This window comes from Ictalurus punctatus, chromosome 11 (genome assembly GCF_001660625.3).
Source record: "Ictalurus punctatus breed USDA103 chromosome 11, Coco_2.0, whole genome shotgun sequence".
Taxonomy (NCBI): Eukaryota; Metazoa; Chordata; class Actinopteri; order Siluriformes; family Ictaluridae; genus Ictalurus; species Ictalurus punctatus.
In genome coordinates this window covers 26,858,971-26,873,698 of record NC_030426.2, presented here as the reverse complement: position 1 = coordinate 26,873,698, position 14,728 = coordinate 26,858,971, and the positions used below count along the sequence as shown (strand labels likewise).

Genomic DNA, 14,728 nt, shown 5'->3' with positions numbered 1-14,728 from the left:
AGTCCCGAGTCTGCGTGTCTATACGCATCATCGCACTGCGATCGAGCTTTACTCCAACAGCAGGCTCGAGACGCCGAGAGGAAGTAGTGTTTTAATATTTAATCGACTTATTTTTCTCTCCCAGGTTCGAGCTTAAGCAGCAACGCACACACACACACACACACACACACACACACACACACACACACACACACACACACACACACACACACACACAATCCCTCACACCAAAACGTATTTTACAGCTCGTCCTGACTGCTTAGTGTTCTCCTCACGGATGAGTAATGGTTCCTCCTGCCACAGAAGAACCTTTTTCTGGTTCTCAAATAAACCTTTGCGCCTTGTTTTTGTAGTTTGTGCTCGAAAATAAACAATCGTTTTACACCACAGAAAAGATCTTTTCACATAATTACGGTTTACTGTAGCACCGACAGTGAAAAGGTTCTACAGGAGAACAATAACCTGGAGTTCCTCTACAGAACCATTCCTGTCACCGTTATTCTGACGAGTGGATCTCACAGCCTAGTTCCTCAGACCCAGATTAGCTTTAATGGGTTTTTATAGAACGCTGCTCCATTTTCAACACACTGACACTCATCTTATACTCCACTCATTATATACACTCATCTTATACACTCATTATATACACTCATCTTATACTCCACTCATTATATACACTCATCTTATACACTCATTATATACACTCATCTTATACTCCACTCATTATATACACTCATCTTATACTCCACTCATTATATACACTCATCTTATACTCCACTCATTATATACACTCATCTTATACACTCATTATATACACTCATCTTATACTCCACTCATTATATACACTCATCTTATACTCCACTCATTATATACACTCATCTTATACTCCACTCATTATATACACTCATCTTATACTCCACTCATTATATACACTCATCTTATACTCCACTCATTATATACACTCATCTTATACTCCACTCATTATATACACTCATCTTATACTCCACTCATTATATACACTCATCTTATACTCCACTCATTATATACACTCATCTTATACTCCACTCATTATATACACTCATCTTATACTCCACTCATTATATACACTCATCTTATACTCCACTCATTATATACACTCACCTTATACTCGTCATTATATACACTCATCTTATACTCCACTCATTATATACACTCATCTTATACTCCACTCATTATATACACTCATCTTATACTCCACTCATTATATACACTCACCTTATACTCCACTCATTATATACACTCATCTTATACTCCACTCATTATATACACTCATCTTATACTCCACTCATTATATACACTCATCTTATACTCCACTCATTATATACACTCATCTTATACTCCACTCATTATATACACTCATCTTATACTCCACTCATTATATACACTCATCTTATACTCCACTCATTATATACACTCATCTTATACTCCACTCATTATATACACTCATCTTATACACTCATTATATACACTCATCTTATACTCCACTCATTATATACACTCATCTTATACTCCACTCATTATATACACTCATCTTATACTCCACTCATTATATACACTCATCTTATACTCCACTCATTATATACACTCATCTTATACACTCATTATATACACTCATCTTATACTCCACTCATTATATACACTCATCTTATACTCCACTCATTATATACACTCATCTTATACTCGTCATTATATACACTCATCTTATACTCCACTCATTATATACACTCATCTTATACTCGTCATTATATACACTCATCTTATACTCCACTCATTATATACACTCATCTTATACACTCATTATATACACTCATCTTATACTCCACTCATTATATACACTCATCTTATACTCCACTCATTATATACACTCATCTTATACACTCATTATATACACTCATCTTATACTCCACTCATTATATACACTCATCTTATACTCCACTCATTATATACACTCATCTTATACTCCACTCATTATATACACTCATCTTATACTCCACTCATTATATACACTCATCTTATACTCCACTCATTATATACACTCATCTTATACTCCACTCATTATATACACTCATCTTATACTCCACTCATTATATACACTCATCTTATACTCCACTCATTATATACACTCATCTTATACTCCACTCATTATATACACTCATCTTATACTCCACTCATTATATACACTCATCTTATACTCCACTCATTATATACACTCATCTTATACTCGTCATTATATACACTCATCTTATACTCCACTCATTATATACACTCATCTTATACTCCACTCATTATATACACTCATCTTATACTCCACTCATTATATACACTCATCTTATACTCCACTCATTATATACACTCATCTTATACTCCACTCATTATATACACTCATCTTATACTCCACTCATTATATACACTCATCTTATACACTCATTATATACACTCATCTTATACTCCACTCATTATATACACTCATCTTATACTCCACTCATTATATACACTCATCTTATACTCGTCATTATATACACTCATCTTATACTCGTCATTATATACACTCATCTTATACTCCACTCATTATATACACTCATCTTATACACTCATTATATACACTCATCTTATACTCCACTCATTATATACACTCACCTTATACTCCACTCATTATATACACTCATCTTATACTCGTCATTATATACACTCATCTTATACTCCTCATTATATACACTCATCTTATACTCCACTCATTATATACACTCATCTTATACACTCATTATATACACTCACCTTATACTCCACTCATTATATACACTCACCTTATACTCCACTCATTATATACACTCATCTTATACTCCACTCATTATATACACTCATCTTATACTCCACTCATTATATACACTCACCTTATACACTCATTATATACACTCATCTTATACTCCACTCATTATATACACTCATCTTATACTCCACTCATTATATACACTCATCTTATACACTCATTATATACACTCATCTTATACTCCACTCATTATATACACTCATCTTATACTCCACTCATTATATACACTCATCTTATACTCGTCATTATATACACTCATCTTATACTCGTCATTATATACACTCATCTTATACTCCACTCATTATATACACTCATCTTATACACTCATTATATACACTCACCTTATACTCCACTCATTATATACACTCACCTTATACTCCACTCATTATATACACTCATCTTATACTCCACTCATTATATACACTCACCTTATACTCCACTCATTATATACACTCACCTTATACTCCACTCATTATATACACTCATCTTATACACTCATTATATACACTCATCTTATACTCGTCATTATATACACTCATCTTATACTCCACTCATTATATACACTCATCTTATACTGCACTCATTATATACACTCACCTTATACTCCACTCATTATATACACTCATTTTATACTCCACTCATTATATACACTCATCTTATACTCCACTCATTATATACACTCATCTTATACTCCACTCATTATATACACTCATCTTATACTCCACTCATTATATACACTCATCTTATACACTCATTATATACACTCATCTTATACTCCACTCATTATATACACTCATCTTATATTCCCGCTTTGCACTCGGGATTCCTCACACGCCACTCTGCTTTCAACCCAAACATTTCAGCATTCAGAATGAGAAAATTAATTATTATTATTATTATTATTATTATTATTATTATTATTATTAGTAGTAGTAGTAGTAGTAGTAGTAGTATTGTTATTGTTGTTGTTGTTGTTATTATTATTCTTATTAGTATTATTATTAATATTATTATTGCTGTTGTTGTTTTGTTGTTGTTGTTATTATTATTGTTATTAGTAGTAGTATTATCATTGTTATTATTATTATTATTATTATTATTATTATTATTATTATTAGTCAAGTATTTAAGTTCATGTTAGGACAACAAGCATATAAATATATGATAAAATAATAATGTCAGCTTCTCCTTTAGTCGTGTTTAGTGTTAATTCAAATCAAATAAATAAATAAACAAATAAATAAATTATATATATATTTTTTTAATAGTCCGACCCAACCTCATAAAACATATTAATCCATTATTTGCATATTTTTGTTGCACACAGAAAATGAACATTGGTGATAAAATACATTGGTGCTTGAAAGTTTGTGAACCCTGTAGAATTTTCTATATTTTATATTGACATAAACATGACCAGAAACATCATCAGAGTTTCACGTAAGTCCAAGCGGTAGATAAAGAGAACCCGATAAAACAAATTAGACAAAAATATATTATACTTCGTCATTGATTTATTTCTTGAGGGAAATGATCCAGTATTAGATATCTGTGAGGGGTAAAAGTATGTGCACCTTTGGTTTTAGTATGTGGTGTGAGCTCCTTGTGCAGTAATCACTGCAGATAAACGTTTGGGGTAACTCTTGGTCATCTGCACATCGGCTCGGAGGAGTTTTATCCCGTTCCTCAGTACAGAACAGCTTCAGCTCTGGGGTGTTGGTGGGTTTCCTCACATGAACTGCTCGCTTCAGGATCTTCCACAACATCTCTACTGGATTAAGGTCGGGACTTTGACTCGGCCGTTCCAGAACATTCACTTTATTCTTCTTTAACCGTTCTTTGGTAGAACGACTCGTGTGTTTAGGATCGTTGTCTTGCTGCATGACCCACTTTCTCTTCAGATTCAGATCACATGCCACGATACATTGTGAAGATCAGACTCCGATACATCGCTGTTCTTTAAATAAAACAGGACGCTCACTCACTCACTCACTCACTCACTCACACCTGATCATCATCCCACTGACTGAAATCACCTGACTCTAATCTCACCTTCACATTAAACTGATCATCCTAGAGGTGCACATACTTTTACCCCTCACAGATGTGTAATATCGGATCATTTCCCTCAATAAATTAATAAATGACCAAGTATAACATTTTGCCTCATTTGTTTAGTTGGGTTCTCTTTATCTATTTGAGGACGAGGTATTAGGTCCTATTTATGCAGAAACATAGAAAATTCAAGCACCACTGTATGTATGTCACCTTATGAATAATAAATAAGTCATTAGAATGTTTTTGTGAGGGTGCTATGAGTGATAAAATGCAAGATAACGTTTATTCAACCTCTATTCTTCCGAAAAACAGCCAAACATTATTACATTTTTTAAAATAAAACACGGATCCTAATATTGGATCCTAACAGTTCACACAGTCAAAGGATCATGTTTATGATTTTTGTTTGGGTTTTTTTAAAAGCATATTTTATATATAAGTTCAGCTAAAGGGATCCCTGACTGCCAATATGATCGAGAATGTTGTACAATAGAGAATATGAGCAGAGCAGCTAGAGAACATCAGCACTGCTAGTGAAGAATAAACGAGTGAAATACATCAATCACGGCGTGCAACAGGAGGTCGTGGAGGAAGTCCTCATTTGCATATTGTTCATTTTAAATGAAGCTAAAGGCGTAGAGATGTCCCTTGCGTTAAGAAAAGACATAAAGACAGATGTAATCCTCCTTTCTTCCTTCCTGAACATGAACAACATTTCTTTCTATATTTAAACCGACTTTCACGTGCCATCAGAGTGCCGTGTACAGTTTCCCGCCCCGGGATGATGTGGATTTCAGGGCTAAAATAAAAGCAAACAGTTTAATGTTTTTAACGAGGAGCTGTAGTAGTTCTACCCACGATAAAAAGCTGAGATTACATCCGTGACATGCTGGATGCAGAAAGAAATCAGCTATCATTAGCGCTAATTAACGCTGGGGCTCTGGGACCGGAGCGTCGCCCGTGCGTCTCTGTAGCCCAGGACGGATAAATAAATGAAGAAACGAGTTACCGCGAGCCAAATATTCTTCAACTTTCTACCTCGAAACTTGTGCAGCTGTTCATTTATTATTCACTGACAGAGAGATCGTTTATTATTCAGCCACAGAGACGAATCAAAGACTCCTGGTTATTAGAAGGAACACTAAGAAGAACCGAAGAGCGAGCTGACTATGTCTTTAAAGAACCCTTCGATAAATCTTCCACACGCTGTCTGCTTCTGCTTTGTACACTATATTTTACAGGATATTATGATGAATACTTTTACCGTTAGCATCAATCACAGGGAGCGACTAGAGAGACACGGATATACCGCAAACCTGTTTTTAAAATAAAACCAGTTTGACTAATCAGTGGAGGACACGATGAGAAGAAACTTTAATCACTCGGTGAAACCGCCGACGTCTTCATCTCCGGCCGAGACTCGAGTCGTCCCACGGCGTCCCCTCGAAACAAGGCGCCGTTATTACACGGCTCTGTGGAGTCAGACCTGATCTAGCTCCTCCTACCTAGGCAAAGAGTCAAAGCAAAACTCCCGGGAGTGGAGATGACGGAGTGTGTTTCAGGTGGGATAAGTGTGTTTAATGTGCTGTCTCATGTACAGCATGGTGTGGGTTAAGGGATAAAGGTTAGAGGTTATAGGTTAAAAGTTGGGGTTTAGGGGTTGAGGGTTGGGGGCTAGTGGAAAGGGTTAGGGTTTAAGGGTTAGGGGTGAGGTGTTAAGGATTAGTGGCTAAAGGTTATGGGTTAAGGGTTGGGGTTTAGGGGTTAAGGGTTAAGTGCTGGGGCTAAGGGTTAAATGTTAGGGGTTAGATGTTAATGGTTGGGGTTAAGGGTTAAGGGTTGAGGGTTGGGGCTAGGGTTCAAGGGTTAGGGATTAGGGGTTAAGTGTTAGGGGTTACGTGTTAATGGTTGCAGTTAGGGGTTAAGGTTTAGTGGCTAGAGGTTAGGGGTTAAGGGGTAGGGCCTAAGGGTTAGGGTTGAGGGGTTAAGGGTTAGTGGCTAGGGGTTATGGGTTAAGGGTTGGGGTTAAGGGTTGAGGGTTAGGGGATATGGGAAAGGGTTAGGGGTTAAGGGTTAGTGGCTAAGGGTTAAGGGTCAAGGGTTGGGGGTTAGGGGTTATTAGAAAGGGTTATGGTTACACATTAAGAATTAAGCGATAGAGGTTAGGTGTTGGTCCCCTTAGGGGTTAACGGTTAGTGGATAGAGGTTAGGGGTTAAGGGTTAGGGCCTAGGGGTGAGGGGTCAACGGTTAGTGGCTAAAGGCTCGGGGTTAAGAGATAGGGCCTAGGGGTTAGGAGTGAGGGGTTACACATTAAGAGCTAAGTGTTGGGGTTATGGTTTTAGGGTTAGGGGTTAAGGGTTAAGTACGTAGGAGCACCTAGAGGACACATAGTCTTTTATCCGTATCTGTGTTTGTATCTGTTTCGGACACATTACCTGTTCGTCCTGAGTAAACTGATACCGGTTCCATCCCTAGTCCGTGCTCAGTGTTTCCTCCAGCATGTGTCTCATTATTCAGTGACGATCCACACTTACTGAATAATTCACTCTGCGTGGTCATGTACAAGTGCTCACGGCTTCCCGAGTTCATCAATCAGAGATCACCGAGAGAGTGAAGAGCAGCGATAAAACAATAACCAGTGTATTTCTCTACTTCAACACAAAGCCCACATGAGCCCGACTCTTAATGCAGAACGATCTCAGGATAGAGACGCTTTAAACCACGTCGTGCCTAATGTGCTCGTTAATTATTACAAAGATGTTTTTCCCCCCAAATACGTCTTTGATTTGCATTAACACCGTACGTATTGTAATCCATATAAAGCATTCCATTGTTCGAATTACGAATGAATTATTAGTTATGTTCAATTTCTTTTCATGTCTTATTTTTAAACCCTAATGCATTTATGTAACCGCATAATTATACAATATGATTATGCTAATTTTACATTATACGCGTTGAAAGTTTTAAAATTTAAAAAGTTCCCTTCCACCAGAAATAATAGAAATGACACTTATTTTTAAAACATTTTTTTGCTTGGAAAGTCACTTCCTGTTACATTATATTTATTTGAATATTTATTGGAAAGTCACTTCCTGTTACATTATATTTATTTGAATATTTATTGGAAAGTCACTTCCTGTTACATTATATTTATTTGAATATTTATTGGAAAGTCACTTCCTGTTACATTATATTTATTTGAATATTTATTGGAAAGTCACTTCCTGTTACATTATATTTATTTGAATATTTATTGGAAAGTCACTTCCTGTTACATTATATTTATTTGAATATTTAATTAATTTGCCTTTTAGGTCTTTTTCATCATTTAAAGTTCCTCGTATTTCCTTCATTACATTTTAGTCAATATACTCTTTACTTCTATATTTTAATTATTTAATGAAGGTGCTTTTCTGCAAATTGTTTATTTAAAATAATTATTTATACATTTAATCCACGTACTTTCATGTTTGATGAATAATCCTTTGTGTTGTTTTTTTTTTTTCGTGAGCAATGTTGAGCCGCTTACTTGAATGAAATATTTCCGAAGCACGATAATCTGCAGTGCAATTAGTCAACAAATAAAATGATAACAAATTATAAAAACACAACACACTTAAAGAAACCAGACGACGGTGCAGTAATTTAGAGTTGATAAACATGGCTACTCAACACGGCTACGTTACTATCAGATATACAGAAACTACAGTCACATTAGGAGGAAATGAGCGAGTTACAACATCGAGGAACGTAAACGTGGACTTTTTAAAAAAGTTTAACATGTAAAAAAGAAAACCACATTATGATCCATATCATGGTCCATGTCATGTCATGTTTCTCATTCACCCATTCACACACACACACACACACACACACACATTCACACACCAATGGTAGCAGAGCTGCCATGCAAGGTGCTAGCTTGCTATCGGGAGCAACTTGGGGTTCAGTGTCTTGTCCAAGGACACTTTGGCACGTGGAGTCACATGGAGTCACGTGGAGTCATGTGGAGTCATGTAGAGTCATGTAGAGTCATGTGGAGTTATGTGGTGTCATGTAGTGTCATGTGGAGTCATGTAGAATCATGTGGAGTCATGTGGAGTCATGTGTTGTCATGTGGAGTCATGTAGAGTCATGTGGAGTCATGTGGAGTCATGTAGAGTCATGTGGAGTCATGTGGAGTCATGTGGAGTCATGTGGAGTCATGTGGAGTCATGTAGAGTCATGTGGAGTCATGTACAGTCATGTGGAGTCATGTGGAGTCACGTGGAGTCATGTAGTGTCATGTAGAGTCATGTGGAGTCATGTAGAGTCATGTGGAGTCATGTGGAGTCATGTGGAGTCATGTAGAGTCATGTGGAGTCCTGTGGAGTCATGTGGGCCGGGAATCGAACCGCCAAACCAACGATTATTTGAGTACAGCGACTGGCGACTTGCAGCGATAAAATCACTGCGTGTGAACGTAGCATTAACTGTCACCATCTCCGCCGCCTGACCGTCAGAAGGTGTTGGTTAATCTTCTAACACAGCAGCCCTGACGATAGTGACTTGTACGCTGACCCTCCGCTTTATAAATGCATTAAAGAAATCGTTGCTATTATGGTGAGGTTTTCTGTTAGCATTATGGAAGGAGTCTCCAGTGTCAGAGGTAAAGCTGTAACTTTGTAACTTTAAGTTTTCCGACATCTCCAGGACAGATGGAAAGTTTACGCGTCTCTGCAGTTTCTCTGTAAGGAACGTGAGATGAGGCTGGTGAGGGAACGGCTGCTGGAACGCAAGCAAGAAACAAACAGGAACAAGCTTGTTTCAGTTAACATTAAATGGAACTAAAATGAATCAAACGTATGATGTGTTGTCTTTAAGAAACGAAAAATCGCAATCGTTATCAAATTGCTGTGGTGTAAGAGGAATAAAACGCCTCAGGATGTGCTGTTATAGGAAAATAATCACCTTCAGGGTGGTAACAGTAACTATCACATACCGTACTACAACTACTCTATCATTTTAGTGGACTTCAGCTCAGGAGCTCAGTAGAGTTCCTTCTCTGTGATTGGCTACGCGTCCTGTTTATACCATCGTACAAGCGAGTTATCTCATCTGTCCATCTGTCCACAGTGGCGCTCACATGGTGATCTGTTGACTAAACATTTCGGGATGCGGACACTGTGAGAACATTAACCGAATCAACACCAACAGTATATTATAGTATTATATATATCTATATATTATATCAGATGCCATGCGTGAACCTTCTACCATCATTTACACGTCCGAATGGCCATGTGATACGAAGCACTGCGATAACATGAAATTAAAAATGACCTCATATGGACAAGGGTGTCGTATCGACTCAATACAGCTGAGATTCGCTGCTATTGTCAAGCAACTGTTCAACTTGAACACAACAGCACTTCACCTTCGCGTGTTCGCTGAGAGTAGGGTAACGGTTGAGAGGCAGGAATTTGGCCAATAGTTGCTGCAATCCTTTTATAATCGACCAATCGGTGTGCGAGAAGGCGGGACTTACAGAGAAGGGTTAAAGAGATGCAAACACACGCACACACATGATGCCGTATTAGACCATGAACACATCATAATGAAACTAAAGGCGAATCCCAGACATTTTCTCAAGTTTAACACTTTTTTAAGGTCCAAAAAAGAGGACGTGTCCGGGAAAAAGAGGACGTACGGTCCCCCTAACCGACACACTTATTTTATTATTATTATTATCCATCCATCCATCTTCAACCGCTTACTCCTTTTCAGGGTCACGGGGAACCTGGAGCCTATCCCAGGGAGCATCGGGAACAAGGCGGGGTACACCCTGGACAGGGTGCCAGTTATTATTATTTTTATTATTATTATATAACCACTTAAACCGGACCTGTACCTTATATAACACTGTGTATAATGCAAATTAAATTATGCTATGAGAGAACCGAGGTTCGTCTCCGTCTACACTTTAATGGACAGTATAAATGCTGTTCCTCATCCACGGGTGAATCTCTGATAGCTCACCAATCAATACACCGGCTCTCACTTCGGCTGACTCAGCAGGCACCAAGAGCAGCGTCCGGGCATCACTTCCTGTCAGACGGTTCTCAAAGACAATTTCATCCAGTAAAGAGTCTGACGAGTGTCAGGATTCAGTCAGGCACTACAATACACCACGCTAAAGACTGAACTTACTCCATGACTTACTCGTTACATCAGATATGTCTGGCATTATTTATTTGTTTGTTTGTTTGTTTGCTTGTTTGTTACTAGGCTTGGGTTCGCCAGTCAATTAGCATCAAAAAAAGCAAAGCGTGTCCGTAAAACTCTCCAAAAAAAAAAAAAATTCAGACAAAGATCTCTACAGCTCATATAAACGTCACACGGTGCAAGCCCTTGCCTTTCTCCAACAGCATTGAGTATTTTCCTACAATGGCACATCCGTTTTAAGCGTTTTATTCCGCTTATACCACACCAACTTGAGAAACATAATTTTTTTTATTTATTAAGGGACGAAACATCATACTTTTAATCCATTTGTAACTACACAGCAGGTATAAACAGTTGCTCCCTCGCCAGCCTCTCTTTTTCTCTCTCTATAAAAACGCAGCTTGTCGTGTTACCGCAAAGAAGCGTAACCTCGTCTGTCCTGAAGATGACGGGACAATTCAAAGTCACACCTTTACCTCTGACTGTTACAAAGCGCTGACGCTGGAGACTCCTTCCGTATACGTTACGCACACGTCTCCTTACAGAAAACTTCACCGCATCAGCGACTGCACACGTTTTTGAGTATGTTTATTATTAGCAGAGCGCCTACCGTACAAGTTCCTGGACGAGCTGTCACTATTGAAACGATACCGTATTAGAACGAGCGCGTTAATGTAAACCGGCGATTCGGTTCGTCAGCACCGAGTTCAACAGCACTGCGGTAGAAATACATTATTATTAGTATTACTATTACACAGAGTCTGAAAGCTTAAATATTACCCTGTGTAGTACACTCACACTTTCACAAAGTCTATGGAGGCGGATTGGGCAGTCACCATCTTCCACTGTCTCTCTGACGGCTCTAAGGGGGTCTAATACTATAATAAACCCTTGTTTAGTGCACTCACGGAGCCATTTCGGACTGAGCCGAGAGGTCTGAGGCGATTTCAGCCCTCACGAGACCTCGACTATCATAATGCATAATAACACACTAAAATCCAACTGTTCCCAGTGTCGTAATGTGCACATTAATCACGCCAAACCCCGCCCACAAGCAGTATGGAGTGCGCAGTGAGTAAACATGAATATTAACGCAATGCCAAAAATACCGCAATGACATACAACCCGAGGCAAATGTCCACGCGGAGCTGTCTTCATGCTGCACTGCATCCCACAATGCAATGCGCCTGTTTAAAATAAAAACCGCAGCGAAGAAGAGCAACAAGAAGTCCACGTTTATAAAATCCCGGTTATACTGCGATATTTTTTTAACGTAAACGCTTCAAATAACGAAAAAAAAAAGTGCCTTATCTGATTGACTGTCCATGCACATGAGCCGGTGCTAATCGACAAGGGTACATGGGTTTCAACTGCACTTAGCCTTCCTGTTTAACCATTAAAAGTTCACTGAAGTCATAGCAAGTGAAAATACTTTTATAGTGAATGATGATTATAGTGCAATTGTATATAACACGCAGGAAGTGGGAAAGAAGTGAGTTCGCACTTACCATGTTGACTTCAGACACCATGTCTATGCTCGCCACGTCGATGGTCATCCCAACTGACACTGGCGCTCCTTCACACATGCACAACAAAACAAATAAATAAATACATACACAAATAAAACTCGACTGCACAATTATTTTCCAAAAATCACCCAAAAATCAAATGTGTGGAACAAACACCTACAGTGACTCGACCCCTCGGGGTTCTTTGTTTGAACAGTTTCTGGTTCTGTGCTGCATTAAATTGTTGCCTTCCAAAGAGGGATCCAAACAGAACCATTTAAGAACACAAGAACCACACACTATCCAAGAACTACTACAGATCCAAAGAACCCTTCAGAAACCTATCGATGTACAGCAAGGACTTACACTACAGTGCTTGGCCCCGTAAAGGTTGTATCGTTTAGGCTTTAAAGGTTCTGTGTCATGTTCTGCTTCATGCTCTCCATCCTTTCGAAGAGTAGAACCATTAGAAGAAGACGAGAACTTCAAACTGCCCAAAGAACCCTTGAGGAACCTAAGAGTGTATAGACTACAGTGCTTGGACCCATAACCATTTTTTTCGGTTTAACCTTTAAAGTTTCTTTCTTAAACACTACAACACCACATTTCCTTTTCCAGGATTAAACCCATTTTAGAAGATAAGAAACAAACTATCCAAAGAACCTTTGAGGAACCTATGAGTGTACAGCGGGAGTATATATTCTAGTGGTTGGCCCACCTTATGGTTCTTTGGTGTAACTATTAAAGGTTCTAGGCTGAACCCTACAATAAAGCGTTTCTCTTTGTAAGAGTAATAATGTTTGAAGAAGTTAAGAATCCTAAACGATCCAAAGAACCTTTAAGGAACCTACGCATGCATAACAGGCGTCTACAGTACAGTGCTTGGACCCCTTATGGTTCTACGGTTAAATCCATAAATGTTCTACACTGAACCCTACAACGATCTAGTTTTCTGTCCAAGAGTAGAACCATTTGAATCTGCTAAGAACCCCAAACTATCCAATGAACCCTTGAACCTAAAGAACCTAAGCACGTATAAGATCCGTCCAACAACATGGTCTTGTAAGATGTATAAAAGGATGGGAAGGTTCTATTAAAGCTGAAATAAGAGCTCACTGTCATCACAGCCGCACTGTTCTTTATATCCGGGAAAGAATCATCGGCATAGACGGCACGTCAGGCCATTAAATCAATCTTGACGTGAAAACGAAGAGTACGTTAGTTCTGGTTCTAGTTCTGATGTCGCTATGATGTCGCAATATACTACAGCGCCCCCGCTGTTTACGTTGGTATTGCACCATGTGAACAGATAGCGTTCATTTCCGAGGATACGCACGAGCGATGCCGGAGATTACTGCAGGATACATGCGGCAGCCATCTTGCGCACCCGTACACATACTTAGGTATAGGTATAGGATTGGGGGCGGAGTTTGTACTTGATTAATGACATCATTCAAGCCAAACAGAATGAACGTGAATCATATAGCGTCTTCGTATCAGTTCATCCTGTACATATCGCTCATGATGTCACGTCGGTCCAGACTTACATCCTGAATCAGTGTACTGAATATTTCATGATGAATAATAAGATACGTTTTTGAGCGTTAATCAAGCCCGTATTTGTTTATCAGGGCTTATATAAGCAGTGTAGGTGTTGAGTCGATGTTTGAAACGATTTCAAACCATACCATACCTTTACGTAAAAAAAACAAGACAAAAAAACAACAAAAACAAACAAAGGGTGTATGTTGTGTACCTTTAAGCTTTACGCATTGATTTTGTGTGCGTATTAAAGGTGCAAAAGATAAGGGACAAGCACAAGCAAAGGTAGAATCGAACACTCTTTTCTCTCTGTAATGCGCGGTAAAGACTTTACGACTGAGCTGAACTCTAATTTACCTCCAAAGTCAGGTCGGAGACGGATGTCATATCCCTTCAGCAGCTTGTCCACGGTCTCTTTCACGAAGGACATGTTACCTGGTTCATTGACGCTGTGGAAATAAAGGGTACTTGTGACTGGAGTGGTACTTTTAGTGTGTTTTGTTGACCTAGAAAGGTGCATGTAGGTGTACCATTAAAATCTAAAAA

General features: G+C 38.5%; 1 protein-coding gene across 3 annotated transcripts in view; it reads right to left on the bottom strand.

Moving 5' to 3' along the window:
- Positions 1–14,728, bottom strand: part of gabrb3 (gamma-aminobutyric acid type A receptor subunit beta3) — a 56,993-nt gene that overhangs the window by 41,443 nt on the left and 822 nt on the right. For all 3 annotated transcript variants that reach the window (XM_017479137.3, XM_053683726.1, XM_017479139.3), the window contains exons 2-3: positions 14,540–14,631; positions 12,641–12,708 (exon numbers count right to left, since the gene is read on the bottom strand). In XM_017479137.3, the coding sequence (XP_017334626.1) occupies positions 12,641–12,708; positions 14,540–14,631 (160 nt within the window). The remainder of the gene's footprint in view (positions 1–12,640; positions 12,709–14,539; positions 14,632–14,728) is intronic.